Source organism: Orussus abietinus, unplaced genomic scaffold, assembly GCF_000612105.2.
Source record: "Orussus abietinus isolate OABI.00-Male unplaced genomic scaffold, Oabi_2.0 scaffold758, whole genome shotgun sequence".
Lineage (NCBI taxonomy): Eukaryota > Metazoa > Arthropoda > Insecta > Hymenoptera > Orussidae > Orussus > Orussus abietinus.
In genome coordinates, this window is record NW_019394906.1 from 9,977 (window position 1) to 25,530 (window position 15,554).

The following is a 15,554-nucleotide window of genomic DNA, read 5'->3' on the forward strand; positions in this document are numbered from 1 at the left end:
GTACTCGAATTTCTAGTACTATAAGTTCCCACTCGAGAAAATGTTCTGCCATTGTTTCTATAAAATAATAGAAAAACAACACAGTTATTGAAAGTGCATACATATACCGTACATTTTACACAAATTATGTTAAGATATATTGAATAAACATAACTTCACTCTTAAACATTTGCATGCACACAAAGGTTATGCATACCTTAGAATGTACTGCTTCTATATTACTTAACTTACGCAAAATTAATACCCACGTCAATAATTACAAAAGCTAAATTTGCTGTTTGGTTAAATTCATAAATTGCGTTTAATTAAAGCTTGTTGGTTGGGAGTCTCTGTATATCTTTTAAACGTCACGATAGAACCAATGAGAGAAGAGGTTTTCTTGGATTCCCATTGGTTAACGCTTCGACATTACTCGTTACGCTCTTAGCGAGAGGTCTTTTAGGGCTCGATATACTACCGATACCCATAACGACATTTGTCGCTACATTAACGACGTTTGTCGCTTCAAGAAAGTTATAGAATAGGTTTTGTCGTTACGGTGTCGCTTCGGTAGATTAACGATAACGATAGCTGTCGTTACGAGTTAGAGAATAGGCCTACTGATATGCCCACCCGACGGCAACTCACGCCGTCCATGCTCTTTTCCTCGCTCTGTAATGCTTCAGGTCGTCCGTGCTGCCATCTAGCGTTCCACTTGGTGACTATTTATTGGGTATCAAGCGGCAACACGGGAACTGGGCTTGTATGGAGACTTCTGAGTTCTTTGCTTGTACTTTGTACTGTTACGAATGCTCAAAGTTCGATTAATGACAGTTTAATCGATGTTGCCGTTTATTTGACGTAAAAAATTTCTCAATTACTTGATACTTCAGTTGGTAACAGAAGTTACTCGCGATTGTTTCGAATATGATTAATACAGGGTAAGAATGCATAATTATAGGCGATTGAATGATGATTTTCAGTGTTCACTAATAATTGATTGAATTTGTTGAATTAATTATATTTTCTGGTAATTAGTTACGTCTGTTGAGTGTTCATATATTATCATAAATGGACAGGATTTTGGTGTACCAGTATGTGAAACTACTTTGTATGTTTTTGTATATTAGTCATTATCATGTAATAGTATTAAGATATTTACCTGATTATAGTAATATTTATCGCAAATATTATTTGAAACAATTACATTAGCATATTATTTACCAGCAAATGTGGGGATAAATAGTGATAACAGGTATCCGACAGCTGATCATTAGGCTTCCATTGGGTAATGTGTTAATAATATTTCAGAAAACTTGCAGGACGTACTATTTTTATTACTGGAGGTTCACGGGGCATTGGCAAAAGTATTGCCTTAAAAGCAGCAAAAGATGGAGCAAACATTGTTATCGCTGCCAAAACTGCGAAACAGCATCCAAAGCTTCCTGGCACGATATATTCAGCAGCTAGGGAAAGTATGTATTAATTTTTACTCCAGGTAAATAGATTCCTGTAACATAGCCAAACTTATATTCTTTTGGTTTGAATTTTGTTAACCATTTAAGATAATTTAATTTTGTGATTTTATTTTATCTATGATATATAAGTAGATCTATTTGTCTAAAAGTGTCCTTAAACTGTCAGGCACAATCAGTGACTTTAGTCAATGTCTGCAAAATTTCAATGTATGGCCAGGTATTGACTTTAATTAACTATTTATAATGCTTTCTTTAGCTAATTGTTTGTCATGTACCTATGATAAAAATGCTTGAAGACAGTACAATTCTAAGTTTCAGCAAAGAATTCAGAAGTCTCCTGAAAATCCCGGAAGGATATGGATGTTTGATGCTCAATAATGAATATGTTAGCTAATGGATGGGGGTACTGTAATCATGTTTCCATCAGGCTTAATTTTATGGCAATATATACCGTATTGCATTCTTTCATTATCTTATGCACAGTACTCGTCTTTTTATATATGCCTTTCTTCCTCCTGTATGTGAGATACCGTTGGTTGACACATGTGATCTCTCTTTTACCACAACTTCTGGTTTGTTTGCCAGTTTGTAGAGCATCAAGGCCTAACATAGGATCTGGGCCTCTATGGAACTTCTGAATTCTTTGGTTTCACTTTCATTGTTAAGGTGACGATTTTCCTTTTTTATTTAATACCTGATTTGCCCCAACCCCAATTCATGCAACAAGAATAAATTTTGTGTAAATCTTAATTTTACTTTTTTCACATAGTGTAGTCTGGTTTATGCTAAATTCGCAATAAAAGTATTTTACTTTGTTCAATTCTTTCTAATTCTGGTGGAGAATATTGGTTTTAAATTACTTTATCATCTGTTAAGAGAATTATGTTGTAGGTTTGTTTAATTTATTTCAATTTCTTTAGAAAACACATTTATTAAATTGCTTTGATTCCTTATTCTGGAATATGTTAACTTTTAATTTGAATAAATTCTTTGTTGTATATGTCAGATTTAATAGAGATTGGATTCCACTTTCTTTCTGTTATCGCCAGCAGAATAAGAAGGAAAGAAAAAATGAAGTAGTTATTGGAATTCAAATTTTTAACTTCATTCTATGCCGGTCTTTGTACTTTGTATTGAATTTGGTTATAATAGTTGTATTTTATATACCGTCTTGAAAGATTTTCTTGCCAATCGTTTATTATCAGGACAGTCCTGAAAATGACCATTACGAATGAATCCTTTGATTCGGTACTGTAGTGTGAGTTTAGATAATAAAAAATCATTTCTCTTTCTATTATAATTTCTAAACAATACAAATTATGACATTTCAATGATTACATGTAATAATATTTTGGTTTTCTTATGCATCGCCCAGTGAACACATGTCTGTTGGGTAAATGTTACAAATGAGTCACATATTTGTTGGGTAAATGTTACGTTTTCGAAACTTACATGTTATGTAGCATAAAAGTAACATGGACATTAGATGATAGTTATTATTTCCCACTCCCTAAGGTAACATGTTACGTAACATGTTATATTAATGTTATAATTTCAGTTACCTTAAAATAATATTAATGTTTCATACATTTAATAAAAAAGAAATAGCGCAATTTTATAAAAAATTATATAATTTTGTATTTTTAATTATTTTTTGGTACTTAACAATAGTTGGATATTAAATGATAAGTCAGACTTTCAATGAAATTATGTAATTATGATTTCATTCGACTAGCAAACAATTACTGATAATGTATATGCGCGTACGAATTAAAATCACATTTTTCATACGAGTAGTAAACAAAATATGATATACATTAATCTTATGACATTTAACGATGAATTATGACAATGACGATGACGATGACGTAATAAAATAGATGACAGCACTAATGCAGTTCTGTTTTGTTACAAATATGTGCTGCATATACACAGTAATATGAGGACAGTAACATAATGTAAGATAAAGAGTAACAAAGTTATGCTACATTTATATAGATATGATAGTAACAAATGTTATATAACCTGTTAGCTCCATGTTGTCCACATAACTGTTAAGTTACTGTATTGTAACAAATATCATGTAACTAGTTAGCTCCATGTTACGTAACTGTTAGGTTATTACATTGTAACAAACGTTATGTTATTTGTTAGCTTAAAGTTACGTAACTGTTAGGTTATTACATTGTAACAAACGTTATGTTATTTGTTAGTTTTAAGCTATGTAACTGTTAGGTTTGGTGTTCAGTGGGTGCTTTCTTGAAAAGAAAGCGGTGTAAAACGTTCTTCTGATTAATTGAGAAAACAAATATATTTGGCTAACAAGGAAACCCCTCGAGGTTTCCGTTTCCGATTTTCTTGAAATTTAGATATGTTGTAGAGGATCGAAAAATAAGGGACATGTAATTTTTTTATCGACCCAATCCTCTATTTAAGGGGTGAAAACCGCCCCTAAAGTTTACCCCCAAAAACGGTTTTTTCTAAATATCTGGAGTTGTAATCGATGTTTTGAAATGAATCAAAGTACAAAATATGTCTCTGTAGTAGGCGAATCTACTGACAGTAATTCGGACCTCGGGGGTAGCAACCCTTATATTTTATTTCAGAAAAACGATATTTTTTCAAACATTTTTGAATATAATATCTGCAATAAAATTAAATAAATTACGGACTAATCATTTTCTTGCTTAAAATTGAAAAATAAAGTTGACGTCTTTCAGGATTTTCACAACTAACAGCGTTGCCGGGGGTAAACAACCCCTTAAGTGCAGAATAGTTTTGTACAATTTGAATAAATATTTTAAGGTGTACAATATGTACACGATGTTTATAACTGAATCGGTATTTTTTTCATCAGCCCAAATATCTTTTAAAGGAGTGGATACCGCTATTTAAATTTATCCGTAGAATCATTTTTATTGTTACGGGGCGGCCGAGCGGATGCGAGGCCGGGGTAATTCAGATGGAGATTATCCAAATCTTGCGCGTAACGATTATTTTAAGTTTGTGAGGAGATTTATCCGAGCGGCTAGATCAATTCCTCTGGTGAGATCTAGGGGAGTGAGGAATAAAAAAGGGATGCGAACGAATGGCTATGTAGCTAGTGTATTAAGATTTGCATTTATTCGTACGTGAGGTCTGAACTACAATCAGCTGGAAGGGCACCCGAGGTGCTTTGACCTAATTTCTCTAGATTAATATACTTCTGAGTCGCGGCGGTTCGGGTGTCGCGATAGCACGCTTTAGCGGCGGCAGGTTACTGGACGCCGGTGTGCTGATGCGGGAATTCTTACTATTTTAATGGCGGTCTTCGCGTGATTCTGTTTCGCGATGCTGAGATTCGAGCTCAGCAGTTTAATGGAAGTTGATGGATTCTTAATCTATCCGGTTAACCGGAGCAAGGCATGGAAATCGCGATAGGGGTTAGAATTCGATTTTGGTCGGAGATAAATGGTTAATAAATAAACTAGAATGAAAATGAGGATGAGTCGAGCTTGCGAAGGATCCTCTACCTGGCTTGTTCAGCGGCCGTAATCGGTGACAGTCTCTTTTGATCGACCCGGTCGGATGACTGTGCGTGAACACCTTCATCCCGTGACGTGCCCTAGGGTTGGAGATCTAGAAGCCTCCCGTTCAACGGAAGTCGCAGTGCCGCCGTCTGGTCCTGACTCGATGGTTGGATTGCTGGAGTACCGGATGGCGCTACTGCAGCTCGCAGGATAGTGGTCCTTGGCAGGGAGTCCTACGGTCTCGGTCTCTGACTCGCTAGGAACGGAGAACCGGGGACCAGGAGCTCCACTCAAAGTTTCGATGATACTTGACGTGTAGTGTAAGAACTGACACTGACTTATGACAAATTGACTAAAGACTCCCCGTCTTGATCGGACTGCTGGTTTTATTAGTAGGATGTTCCAATTGGTGGGGGTTTCCTAGGGCCCAGGGGAGGGTGGCGTTTCTGAATCGTGCTGATGCGTTGCGAAGTCATCAAGTTGTTCGCTCCGGGTCGGTCGATGACTTTTGGAGCCGTTTGGCCGACGAACTCGTTGGATCCTTTTGCAAGAGTTTCCTAATCGCGTTTCCGTATTCGGATTTCCATGGCTAGCTACGGTGATTGGAAAATAGGGGTTTTCCCTACGTTAGGGTACGGAAGGTGCCTACATAACCTCCCCTTTTAGACGAAACATCGCCCAATGGAGGATGCTTTCGCGGATTACGACCTAGGGCTCCCGATTTACTCGATTAACCATGTATGTTCGCGATGCTGAATGTTATCTGAATGGGATTTTTTCCTCTTCCTTGCATCTTACAGAGGGCATGGTTGATCGGGTATTACAGGGTTCGGCACGTTGGTTAGTGTTAGTGTTCTACATCTAAGCCTCTAAATGGCAGAAGGGCCATGATTCCATTTGTCGTGGGAGGCGGTGGCGCGATCGGGATTGGGTTTGAGATGAACTGGTTGAAGGGGATCGTCCTGGTGATGGTTGGAGGTTCCCTTGGTGGTTCTGGTGCTGTGCGATGATGTGACCTGGTGTGGCGGCCTCATCGGCGGATGAGGTAGACGCCTATAGCAAGGGCAATGAAGAATGTGGATGTTGAGATTCCCACCGGAAGGTAGGTTGTGAGCTGGTGGTGAATTTTGTTTTGCTGCTGGACCTGGATGCTGTGGGCTTCTTCCTCCAGTCGGGCCAAGGCCATTCCGTTTTTGCGGTTTTCCCAGTTCTGGGCGGAATTTCCGAGGGAGAGTTCCTTGGCGAGGTTGTCGATGGCCAGTAGGTGTGGTTCTGCGATTGGCCCGGAAATGGAAGTAAGGTTCAGCCATACGGGTGGTGCATAACGATAAGCTGTGTTGGTCGTGATTTCTCTGGTTGCCGTCAGACGCGTGGAGGGGGTGATGGCCTTGCAACCGGGGGCCAGTTGCAGAATCCCTTGTCCTTGAATTTCTTCTACGTCCGTGATTTTATTTCGGCAATGGACCTTTAGGTTGTCTGGTTTGATGGCAGAGTAAAGCCAGCTCTTTGGTGCTGCTAATCTTTGCCAATATATGGTTCCCGGGGTAGTGAGTCTCAGGTCGCAGGTTCTCCACTCCGTTTCTTGTGGTCGGGTTAGTAGCTGAATTTCGCAATTGGTGGATGATTCGGTTTTGTGCAGAGGAATGGTGAGTTCATACAGTAGGTAGTGGCGATGGGGAAGGCATCGTTGAATGTACTGTTCCTCTGGGTTGAAATAGTAGGTTTGGTCCTCGGAGAGCGCGAGGTAGAGTGTCCTTGGTAGGACGTAAGCGGCTATTGGTTTCGCTGTGCCATAGGGTTGCTGCGTTGGGGTTGCATATGCCTTGTAAAGTTGGAACGGTTCTTTGTCGAGGAGGGGGAAGGTTAGGATGAGGATTAATCGATTTTCTTGGTATTGGATTTGTACTTCAGCGATGTGGTTGAGAGAGCCTGTTAGGAGTTCTTGTGTTGATAAAGGAAATTCCAGGGGTGAAGTTTCTTGTATCAGAGAGATGGATTTTTCCAATTGTTCAGGAGATAGGATGGCGGGATACAGTATTCCTTGTCTTGCGAAAAGGACAGCATCCGTTATCAACAAGATTCCGGAACGATACTCCTGGGCCAGACTTCCCAAGGCGGTTATCCAGCGCCAAAAGGGCTGTTTTATAAGCTTGTCGATGTTTTCTAGACTTTGCTGGTTTAATTCCTTCGCTATCCCTTTTGCAACTTCAAGGTATCTCGTAGTTTCTTGGGTTAGATTATCTAATCGTTGATGAATATTCGGATCTTACTATATGCGTTTCATTTCCTACGATCTGCGAGAGGTGGGTTTGCTCCATCTCTAGCTGATTTAGTTGTTGATTATAGTATTCGGCGTCCTCGGAGCTGAGGGTGCCGAATAAGGCTTTACTGATGGTCCCAACGAAGGATAGCGGAGCTCCACGTTTGGAGAGTCTGTTCCGGTTTGATATTTCCAGGATCAAGTTTGTAAGCAAATTTACGTACTTCTGCGTATCGCCCATAAGTGCATTGATACGCAGAGTCCATTCGGTAGCCTCACAGAAGGTGACATTGGCTTTTCGGCACTGGTCCCCGGCTTCCTTGATATGGGAAGCTATTTGCGGCCTTTTTACGAGCAAGGCGTCAATTTCAATCGCGGTGACCAGTCGCCACTGGACGTGAAATGTCCGGATTTCTCGGGTTTTCTCAAAGTAGATTCCTGGAGATTTCCTGATGGGGATTGTGTTGCATCCGGTGTCCTCTGGGAAACCCGTGGCTAGGTGAGCTAGGGTGAGGAAGAGTACCCACGTGTGCATTCTGTATTCGTGCGGTGTTCCTTTTGCTGTGTTGGGAGTGTACGTGTCCGTCTGAAAATACACTTATTTCTAATGTGTGAAGGTAAGTATATGGATTTGAATGATGGTAGGTATTAGTTTCGCGATTTTGCTTTTCGGACGAGGTGGGGGCCTTGGCTGAATGCGCGTTTTCGCGGAGCGGTTTCGGAGCCGTCGCGGTGGTTCATTTCATTAATTCGTTCTACTGCGCTCCGTAGCTGAAGTTTGTCCAGACTAAATTTAAAACAAAAATGGCCGGAGGAAGGGCTGCTGTAAATGAGGAGTCCGTTTTGCTGCCGTTGGGGCGGGACCGTTGGCGGTATCGCCTAGTTAGCCGGCGGGTTTGGGAGGAAATCACGTCCCTTCTACATACGGTAAGGTTTCATGCCTATATGTGATTTCCCTCCGGGGTGTGATTATATAATGTATGGTATTAATTTTTTCATTTGTTGCAGGGTCCCATACGCTGGACGGCTCGAAATGTGCTGTCTATGCTGCGGGTCGGCCGCAGCTTCAGCCGCCAGCTGAACGAGGAGTTTCAGGAGGAAGACGCCTGGGGGATCGAGTTCCTCTTCGAGGGGTTCCCGCCAGTCGAAGATTGGGATACGAAGTGAAGGCTGAGACGAGTTCCCGGTTTTTTGTATTATTATATTTGGCATTTTATTTCATATTGGTTTGTGTAACAATATATCAATGATTTCCCCGCAATTGGGTTTCTGTGCTTCTTCTTTTTGCGCCCCCTTGTGTCCCTGTCCCACATCTTCCCCTTCTTATTTAAGAAGAGGGAAAGGGGAAGGGAAGAAAAGGGGGAAAAGAAAAAAAAAGAAAATGGAAGATGGGATGAGGGAAAAAATATATACATAGCTATGTGGGAGGAAGGAAATAGATAACGAATATGATCTGTATGAGCGGGGAAAGGGTAGGGTAAAAAGGGAAAGAGAAGAGAATAAAGGAAAGAAGAGGACAACAAAAAAAATATATATCCATAGATTTGAAGAGAGGAAGGAAATAGATAAGGAGGGAGGGGAAATAAAATAAGTATGAACAGAGAAGGAGGGGAAAGGAAAGAAAAGAGGAAAGGAAAAAACAAGGGTAAGGGGGGGGGGGAAAGGAAAACGAGAAAAGAAAGAAAGAGAGAGACAGTTTTTTTTTGTCAGGGGTTCTCAACGAGGATCCAGGTTAAGTTCGCTGGTTTCTGAAAGGGCTTCCGGCGCTGCCTCGCAAAATGCTGCCCTACATGTACGGCAGTTTACGACCGGTTGGGTTCGTAGTAGGCTGCTGTGGTAAAGGCCGCATCGCTCCTGGGGGTGGTTTCGAGCCCGCAGCCGATGTCGGTGGGTGAGGGTGAACTCGGGCCAGTCTGGAGTCGGGTTTTGGTTGAAGTAGCACCGATTGCAGAGGTGTACATTTTTACTCTGGTGATACCAGAGGGTCCTGTACCTGGGAGTGGCACATCTCAGTTGCTGCAGTGCTCTGTAGGCTAGGGTGTCCTCCCAGGGGGTGCTTTCCATGGTTTTCACCTTCTTCTCTCTTTGTTGATGGTTTTTCAGCCTCCTCCTGTTGTCCGGAAGTCCTTAGGGTTGCTGGAAGGTTTTTTTAGAATTGATTTCGGGTTTTTTCCTATGTGGCCAGTTGGATGGTTTGGTTGATGACCGTTTTTAATGCATTCCAGGGAATCAAATTTCGTGTGCTTCTTGTGTGGTGTCTCGTTTGGTTCGTCGTGAAGCGGTCGTTATTTGATAGGTCCTAAGGTCGTCCAGTTTACTGATGAGGGAGTATTTGATGATTCGCGCCGGAAGGCCGGTTTTAATTTATTTAAATGTTTTATAATTGTTTTTCCTTGATTTGTTTTTAGGAGGGCATTATTCAATTCCAGGAGCTCGACAATTTCATGGGGGCCTACGTAATGGGGGTCAAATTTATGAGTTCGAGGCTCCTTCAGGACGTAAACCAAGTCTCCGACTTGAAATTCGATCGACTTTACTTACCGACCATATATTGTTTTTGAGATTTCCTTTGAGGTATTGAGGTTCGCCCGGGCTATTCTGCGAATGGTTTTGAGGTGCTGGGTCAGTACTGTTAAATAATTGTTATAGGTTTTCATTTCCTTTTCGGAGGGGTAGGATGCGGGTATTCCGGCCGTTTTTCCGAAAGCTAATTCATGGGGGGTGAAATTGGTTGCCTCATGAATTGACGTGTTGTAGGAAAACATGGCGAATGGCAGCATCAGATCCCAGTCCGCGTAATTACCCATGTAATGTTTTAAATATTCGGTAAGGACATGGTGGCTTCTTTCCAAGGCTCCGTTAGTTTGCGGGCGGTACCTGGAAGTGGTGATTCTCCTGATTTTGAAAATTTTTACTAATTCTTGGAATAGTTGTCCCGTGAAAGAGGTTCCTCGGTCCGTTAGGATAGCTCGGGGGGTGCCGAATTGGGTGATGAAGTGATAACATGCAATAATTGGTTTACTTCGGTTGAGATTTGTAATAGAATGAAGGATGGAATTTAACTTGACAGTAGTAGGCGCGCTACGAAAAAATAAATGTCAGATTCCGGTTTCATTCAGAAGAAATGCTTCGATGGGTACTGCGAGGTACGGTTACGACGGGCAAAATATTCTACTTTCGTATTGCCCAAAGAAAAATAAATTTGTTTTGCTGTTCTCATCAATGCATAAAAACGGAAAAGTGTGCGAAGAGAGTGGAAAGCCAGAAATGATAGAATTTTATAATAAAAATAAATGTGGCACAGATGTTTTACACCAGCTCTGTGGAAATTATTCCTGCGCCCGTACAGGCAGCCGCTGACCAATGCGCTTTTTCTCAGGTATGCTGGATCAGGCCAGTGTTAATGGTTGCATTTTATATAATTTTCTGCCTGAAAATAAAAATAAAAATAAAAGAGAGTTTTTGAAAGAATTGGCTCCTTCACATGTAAAACCTCATTTACAAGAGCGCGCAGCGACGCCCGGATTGCACAAATCTTTAGCTAACAGCATTCAAAAAATATTATCTTCGGACGAGATTGGTAACCCAACGTTCGGATCAGATGAATTAGAAAAAAAAACGATGTTGTTTTTGTAAAGTCGACAGAGACAGAAAGACGTAATAATGCTACGTGAAGTGTAAAAAACCGGTTTGTGGAGATCATCGACTTGTGTGCTGTGCATATTGCGTAGAATAGAATAGTATTACTTGAGTGAAAATATTTTTGTTTAACCAAAATTTTGTAAAATTTAGTTTGTAACATAAGAGTTGACGAATAGAAGTTTTAAGTTATTTAGTTTGTAAAATAGACGATAAATAAAATGTTTTTGATACTAAAATGTGTAAATAGTAATGCCTAATATATGATTTATTGCCTTTTTTACCTGTTCAAACTTAAGCATTTAATTTTAAATAAATAATGCGGACGTTTTTTCTAAAAGTTGTATTATTAAGCTTCAATTATCCGGTTTTTTTAAGTTATGTTATCTTAAGTTTTCTTAAAGTTACAATTTTTTTTAGTAAATCACTGCATTCCTACCGAGTTGCTTCATTTGTTTAGCAAAAAATATATGGAAAATTTATTTTTCTACAATTTTATGATTGATATATCAAGTTTAAGGTTTCCAACATTAGCATGAATTTTTTCGGAATTTTTTGAGTGTATTAACGGGGTGAAAAAACGGTCGGACGTGAGACCCAGGTTTTCAGACAGGAGGTGCCGAACAAACGTTTACAGACGAAGGGTTAAATGTTTCATAACGTAAAAAATGTACCATGTTATAGATCTAAGTATATTATATTTTCAATTATATTAATATAGTTATGAGGAAAATATTAAGTTTATTAATGATTTCTCAGTTGAAGAAGCCGGAGGTGCAGCCCTTCCATGTGTGGTAGATGTTCGAGATGAATCACAAGTCATATTGGCAGTGCAAGAAGCTGTTAATAAATTTGGTGGGATTGATGTCTTAATTAATAATGCTAGCGCAATCTCTTTAACTAACACACTTACGACAGAGATGAAGAAGTATGACCTTATGAATGATGTCAATGCGAGAGGCACTTTCCTTGTGTAAGTAGATAAAATTAAATACAACATATATCTTATTGCATAAATCCACAGCTTCTTCTATGAAATCCTTGCATTTATATGGAATTCAAACCTGACGCTATAACATTTTTCAAAGACATTCTTTTAAAATAGATGCCTTACTATGAAAAAGATTCCTTGGTAGTGCTTCCATCCTAAAAATAGATTATGAATATTTCAAGATTTCATTGTTTCTCAAAGGTTTTGTTCATTTGTTCTTGGAAAGCGTGCTAATATATTGGATAAAATCGTTTCGAAAGAATCGCGGTGAAAATTAACCTCATGCGCGCTGACCATGAACGTTTTCTTCCCGATAACATGTGCGCAATAGGAGAGCTTGTTCGAGCTAATGGACGAATATCTGATTCATATATTTGTGACGTATATCATGTCCATCGGATCTCCTACTTCACAACAAAGGTCCCTGGTTGGGAGATACGACCCTTTGGTCGCCCAGGGATCCCTAAACTCAACCCCCGCCCCGGCTCGAACCCACCCTTGAGCACTCTGACTGAAGACCGGTTGAGCGCCAAATTTTAAAGTCCCTTCGACCTTCCTTCTGTAAGGGCTGCGGCTCTCCCCGGGAGAGCAGTCTCAGAAGGCGAGGGCGAAGGGTTATCCCAGGCTTCCCCGAAGCCGGTCTTCGGAGAAGACTCCCGAAAATTCCCTAAGCTCAAGAAGGGTTCTGTGGCCCTGGACGAAGAGCCAGCCAGCTTAAATATTTTCCACCGTGCTGTCCGCGGAGAGAGGCGAGGTAAGGGCACTTAACCCGATGATTTCAATTTGTCCGGAAAGGACCCGATTCCTTGCCGATAACGGAAGGGAAAGGATGCCTCGGCTATTAACCTGTTAACCGGCTATGACGAAATTTTTCGTCATAACAGGAAAACACCTCAAATGGGCATGACGACTTTTCGTCAAGGATAATATTATTTCTCACTGCGAAGAGAAAGGTCCCCATTGTGAAACGAGTTGTACAAAAGTTAATTCCCCGGCTAACAGGTTAAAATAAAACGACTAAAAATTGAAGGGGTAATAAAGTGGCGGTTTATTCGCCCGAGAGATGAGTCGAATCCAAAAAGAATTGAACAAAAGTGTGTAACGGTATGCAGTTTGATCCGTGCCTATGCACCGAAAAACTGCATCCTTCGAGGGTTCGAGCCTCACGATCCCTGAGACCGAAATTAATTTTAATTCTAATATATAAAATAGAAAGAGACTGGCGAGAGAGCGAGGAGAGCGTTCACGAACGATCAGCTGAGCGCGTAAATATTATGGCGAGTCGGGAGACCTGTCGACCGAATCCGGATTTAGCGAGTTTTTCTATCGTTGGGGCCTTTGCTTCCGCACCGGTGCGCACGAATTGGTGATTTAAATTTCTCGGAAAATTATTCACTGTTCCGGATCACTTTAATTAAACTAGGTGCAATCCCAATTCTATTATCGTGTTTCCGGTTTTTCTGATGACGGCTACAGGGAAAGGAAGGATGGGAATTTGACTCTCAGTGAGAACGGCTTATCCCGTTATCGGTGCGTTCTATAGTTTCATCATTGAATCATCAGGATTTGGAATAATGGAATTTCAGGTTTTAGGATAAATTTAGACTGTTGAGAGTTTAAGGAAGTTAGTCCCTACTCCGTGCCCTAAGTTTGTCGATCTTCCGTTTTAGTCGATCCGCGCGCCGAAATCTATTTCTAGCTCAGGGCTAGTTCACCCTAAGGGAGCGAATTTGAGGTTCCTTTTTGAACCTTGGTCTGAGAACGCTACTCGGCCTGTGGGAATGGCTGATCAGCCTAAATGAAATCTATCTTTACTTAATGAATTTTAATGCTTGGGTCGCGGACTAATTGGTTCCGCGAATCTATGCGTCTTCCCGGAGTTGTGCTCTACGGGGGTTAGTATCACTTATTCTAAATTAACCAGTCGCGGACATTGACTGGTGATTGGGTTTGGTTTGTGGAAAAAGGTGTTCGCGAGTTGGTGCAATACCAAGACCGATGGGATAAGGAAGGAGTTTAAATTGGAGGAATTTGAGGGGTGAAGGATGTAGGAGTGGCGATTGTGCCAGACCTGTTGGATTTTAAGGTTCCTGTAACAGAAAATACTCACCTGGAACATCAAATTCCCCGATCGCAAACGGACGAGTACAATTCCGATTACTAATTTGTACGCGCTGCGATCGAGCCGAAGGTTCAGATCTAAGAGAGCGTTCCGTCCGCGGTGCTTCACGCTCGCGGTCCGTGGCCTCCTCTCCCAGGGCCTCCCTACTTGCTCGCAATTATCGCGCATGCTCGAATAGAGCCGAATTACTAGTCCTTATGTACAGTAGCGCATGTTAAACACCTGACCCGTCACAAGTGGTTTAACGAAGAGCCAGATGGCTGACACCCGACATCAATTCGGAAATAGGAATGCGCGACGCTGGTGCGCCGACCAAGGATTAAATAAGGATCTGAAAGGTAATATTACAAGGAATAAAAGGAACAAAGGACGCTTGCCAAATAAAAATGAAAGGAACTCTTAAACAGTTATTTCACCGAAAGCGCAGGAGAAAATAGTTAGAAAATTCTTGTCGCGAGGAATTAATATCTAATTTGCGTGATAGGTGCGATTAATTAACCTGGATTTAAAAAAAAGTCGCATTCGGGGCGATAGAATGCCCCGAAGACTTCTCTGCTATGCCGAGAAGACGCGCGAGAGGAACTTTAGCTAAACACGACGCATCGAGAACTTTAAGGTTGGAGACTAAAGAACTTAAAGTAGATAGCCCGCACGAGGGATTTAGAACAAATTTAAGAAATGAAATCTCAGTCGGACTCTCCGAAGGAACGTAGAGGAGGAAAACGCGAAATTTGACGGTTGAAGTAATAAAATATAAACTAGGCAGGGGACCGAGGAATTTACTCGAAAACAAACGTGAACCGAATTTGTTCTAAGCGGAACGCCAAAGGAACTTGGAAATAATAATTACGCAAAGTATATCGCTCGAATAATCTCGCGTGAGGAACGACCTTTAAATGATGCCCGAACCTGTCGGTCCTGCAACCTTCGCGAAAGGAATCGAACCTACAATTAATGTGAAAAAATGGAGTAATTAAAGCGGGCCGAAGGCCCTATAGCCCTTCAAGGTACGCGGGGCTCTGATTCGACTTAGAATATCGGAAAAGGGAAGATCGCAAGGCCCATGGTAATAAAGGGAATATCTAAACACGATACACAGGTAATTAATATTAAAACCACAGTCTAGAGGAAGAAATATTAATAACTCGCCTGAACCAAACAAACATGTAATATATCCGAGAACTTGGAAGTATCGAAACTACTGTTTACAGTGAAACATTCCCAAGTGTCCGCCCCCGATCTAATTGATTTTTATATATGTTGAAGAACACAAAAATCTAAGAGACACGTATATTTGAATATCTGCAATGGTCCACATTTAAGGGGTGAAACAACACCCCAAAGTTTGGCGAAAATTCGACTTTTATAATAATTTTCGTAGAAACAGTGGAGGGATTTTGACGAAACTTGGTATAAACGTATTCTGTATAAGGACGGTGGAAACACAATATTGTCCAGCAATGTTACCCCCCCAGGGGGTGAACTGCCCTTCAGGCGACATTTTTTGCAATATCTATTAAACAAGCACTCCTACTTAAGTTCCACTTACGCGATGTGATGAAAAATGTGTTCTTTG

At 40.9% G+C, this 15,554-nt stretch overlaps 1 protein-coding gene across 1 annotated transcript; it reads left to right on the plus strand.

Annotated features, from left to right (window-relative positions):
• Nucleotides 1-764: 764 nt before the first annotated feature.
• LOC111674145 (hydroxysteroid dehydrogenase-like protein 2) lies at nucleotides 765-11,875 on the plus strand. Its single transcript, XM_023433459.1, has 3 exons — nucleotides 765-920; nucleotides 1,291-1,454; nucleotides 11,625-11,875. The coding sequence occupies exons 1-3, from the start codon at nucleotides 907-909 to the stop codon at nucleotides 11,840-11,842; spliced, it is 396 nt and encodes a 131-aa protein (XP_023289227.1). The 5' UTR covers nucleotides 765-906; the 3' UTR covers nucleotides 11,843-11,875.
• The last annotated feature ends 3,679 nt before the right edge of the window (nucleotides 11,876-15,554 follow it).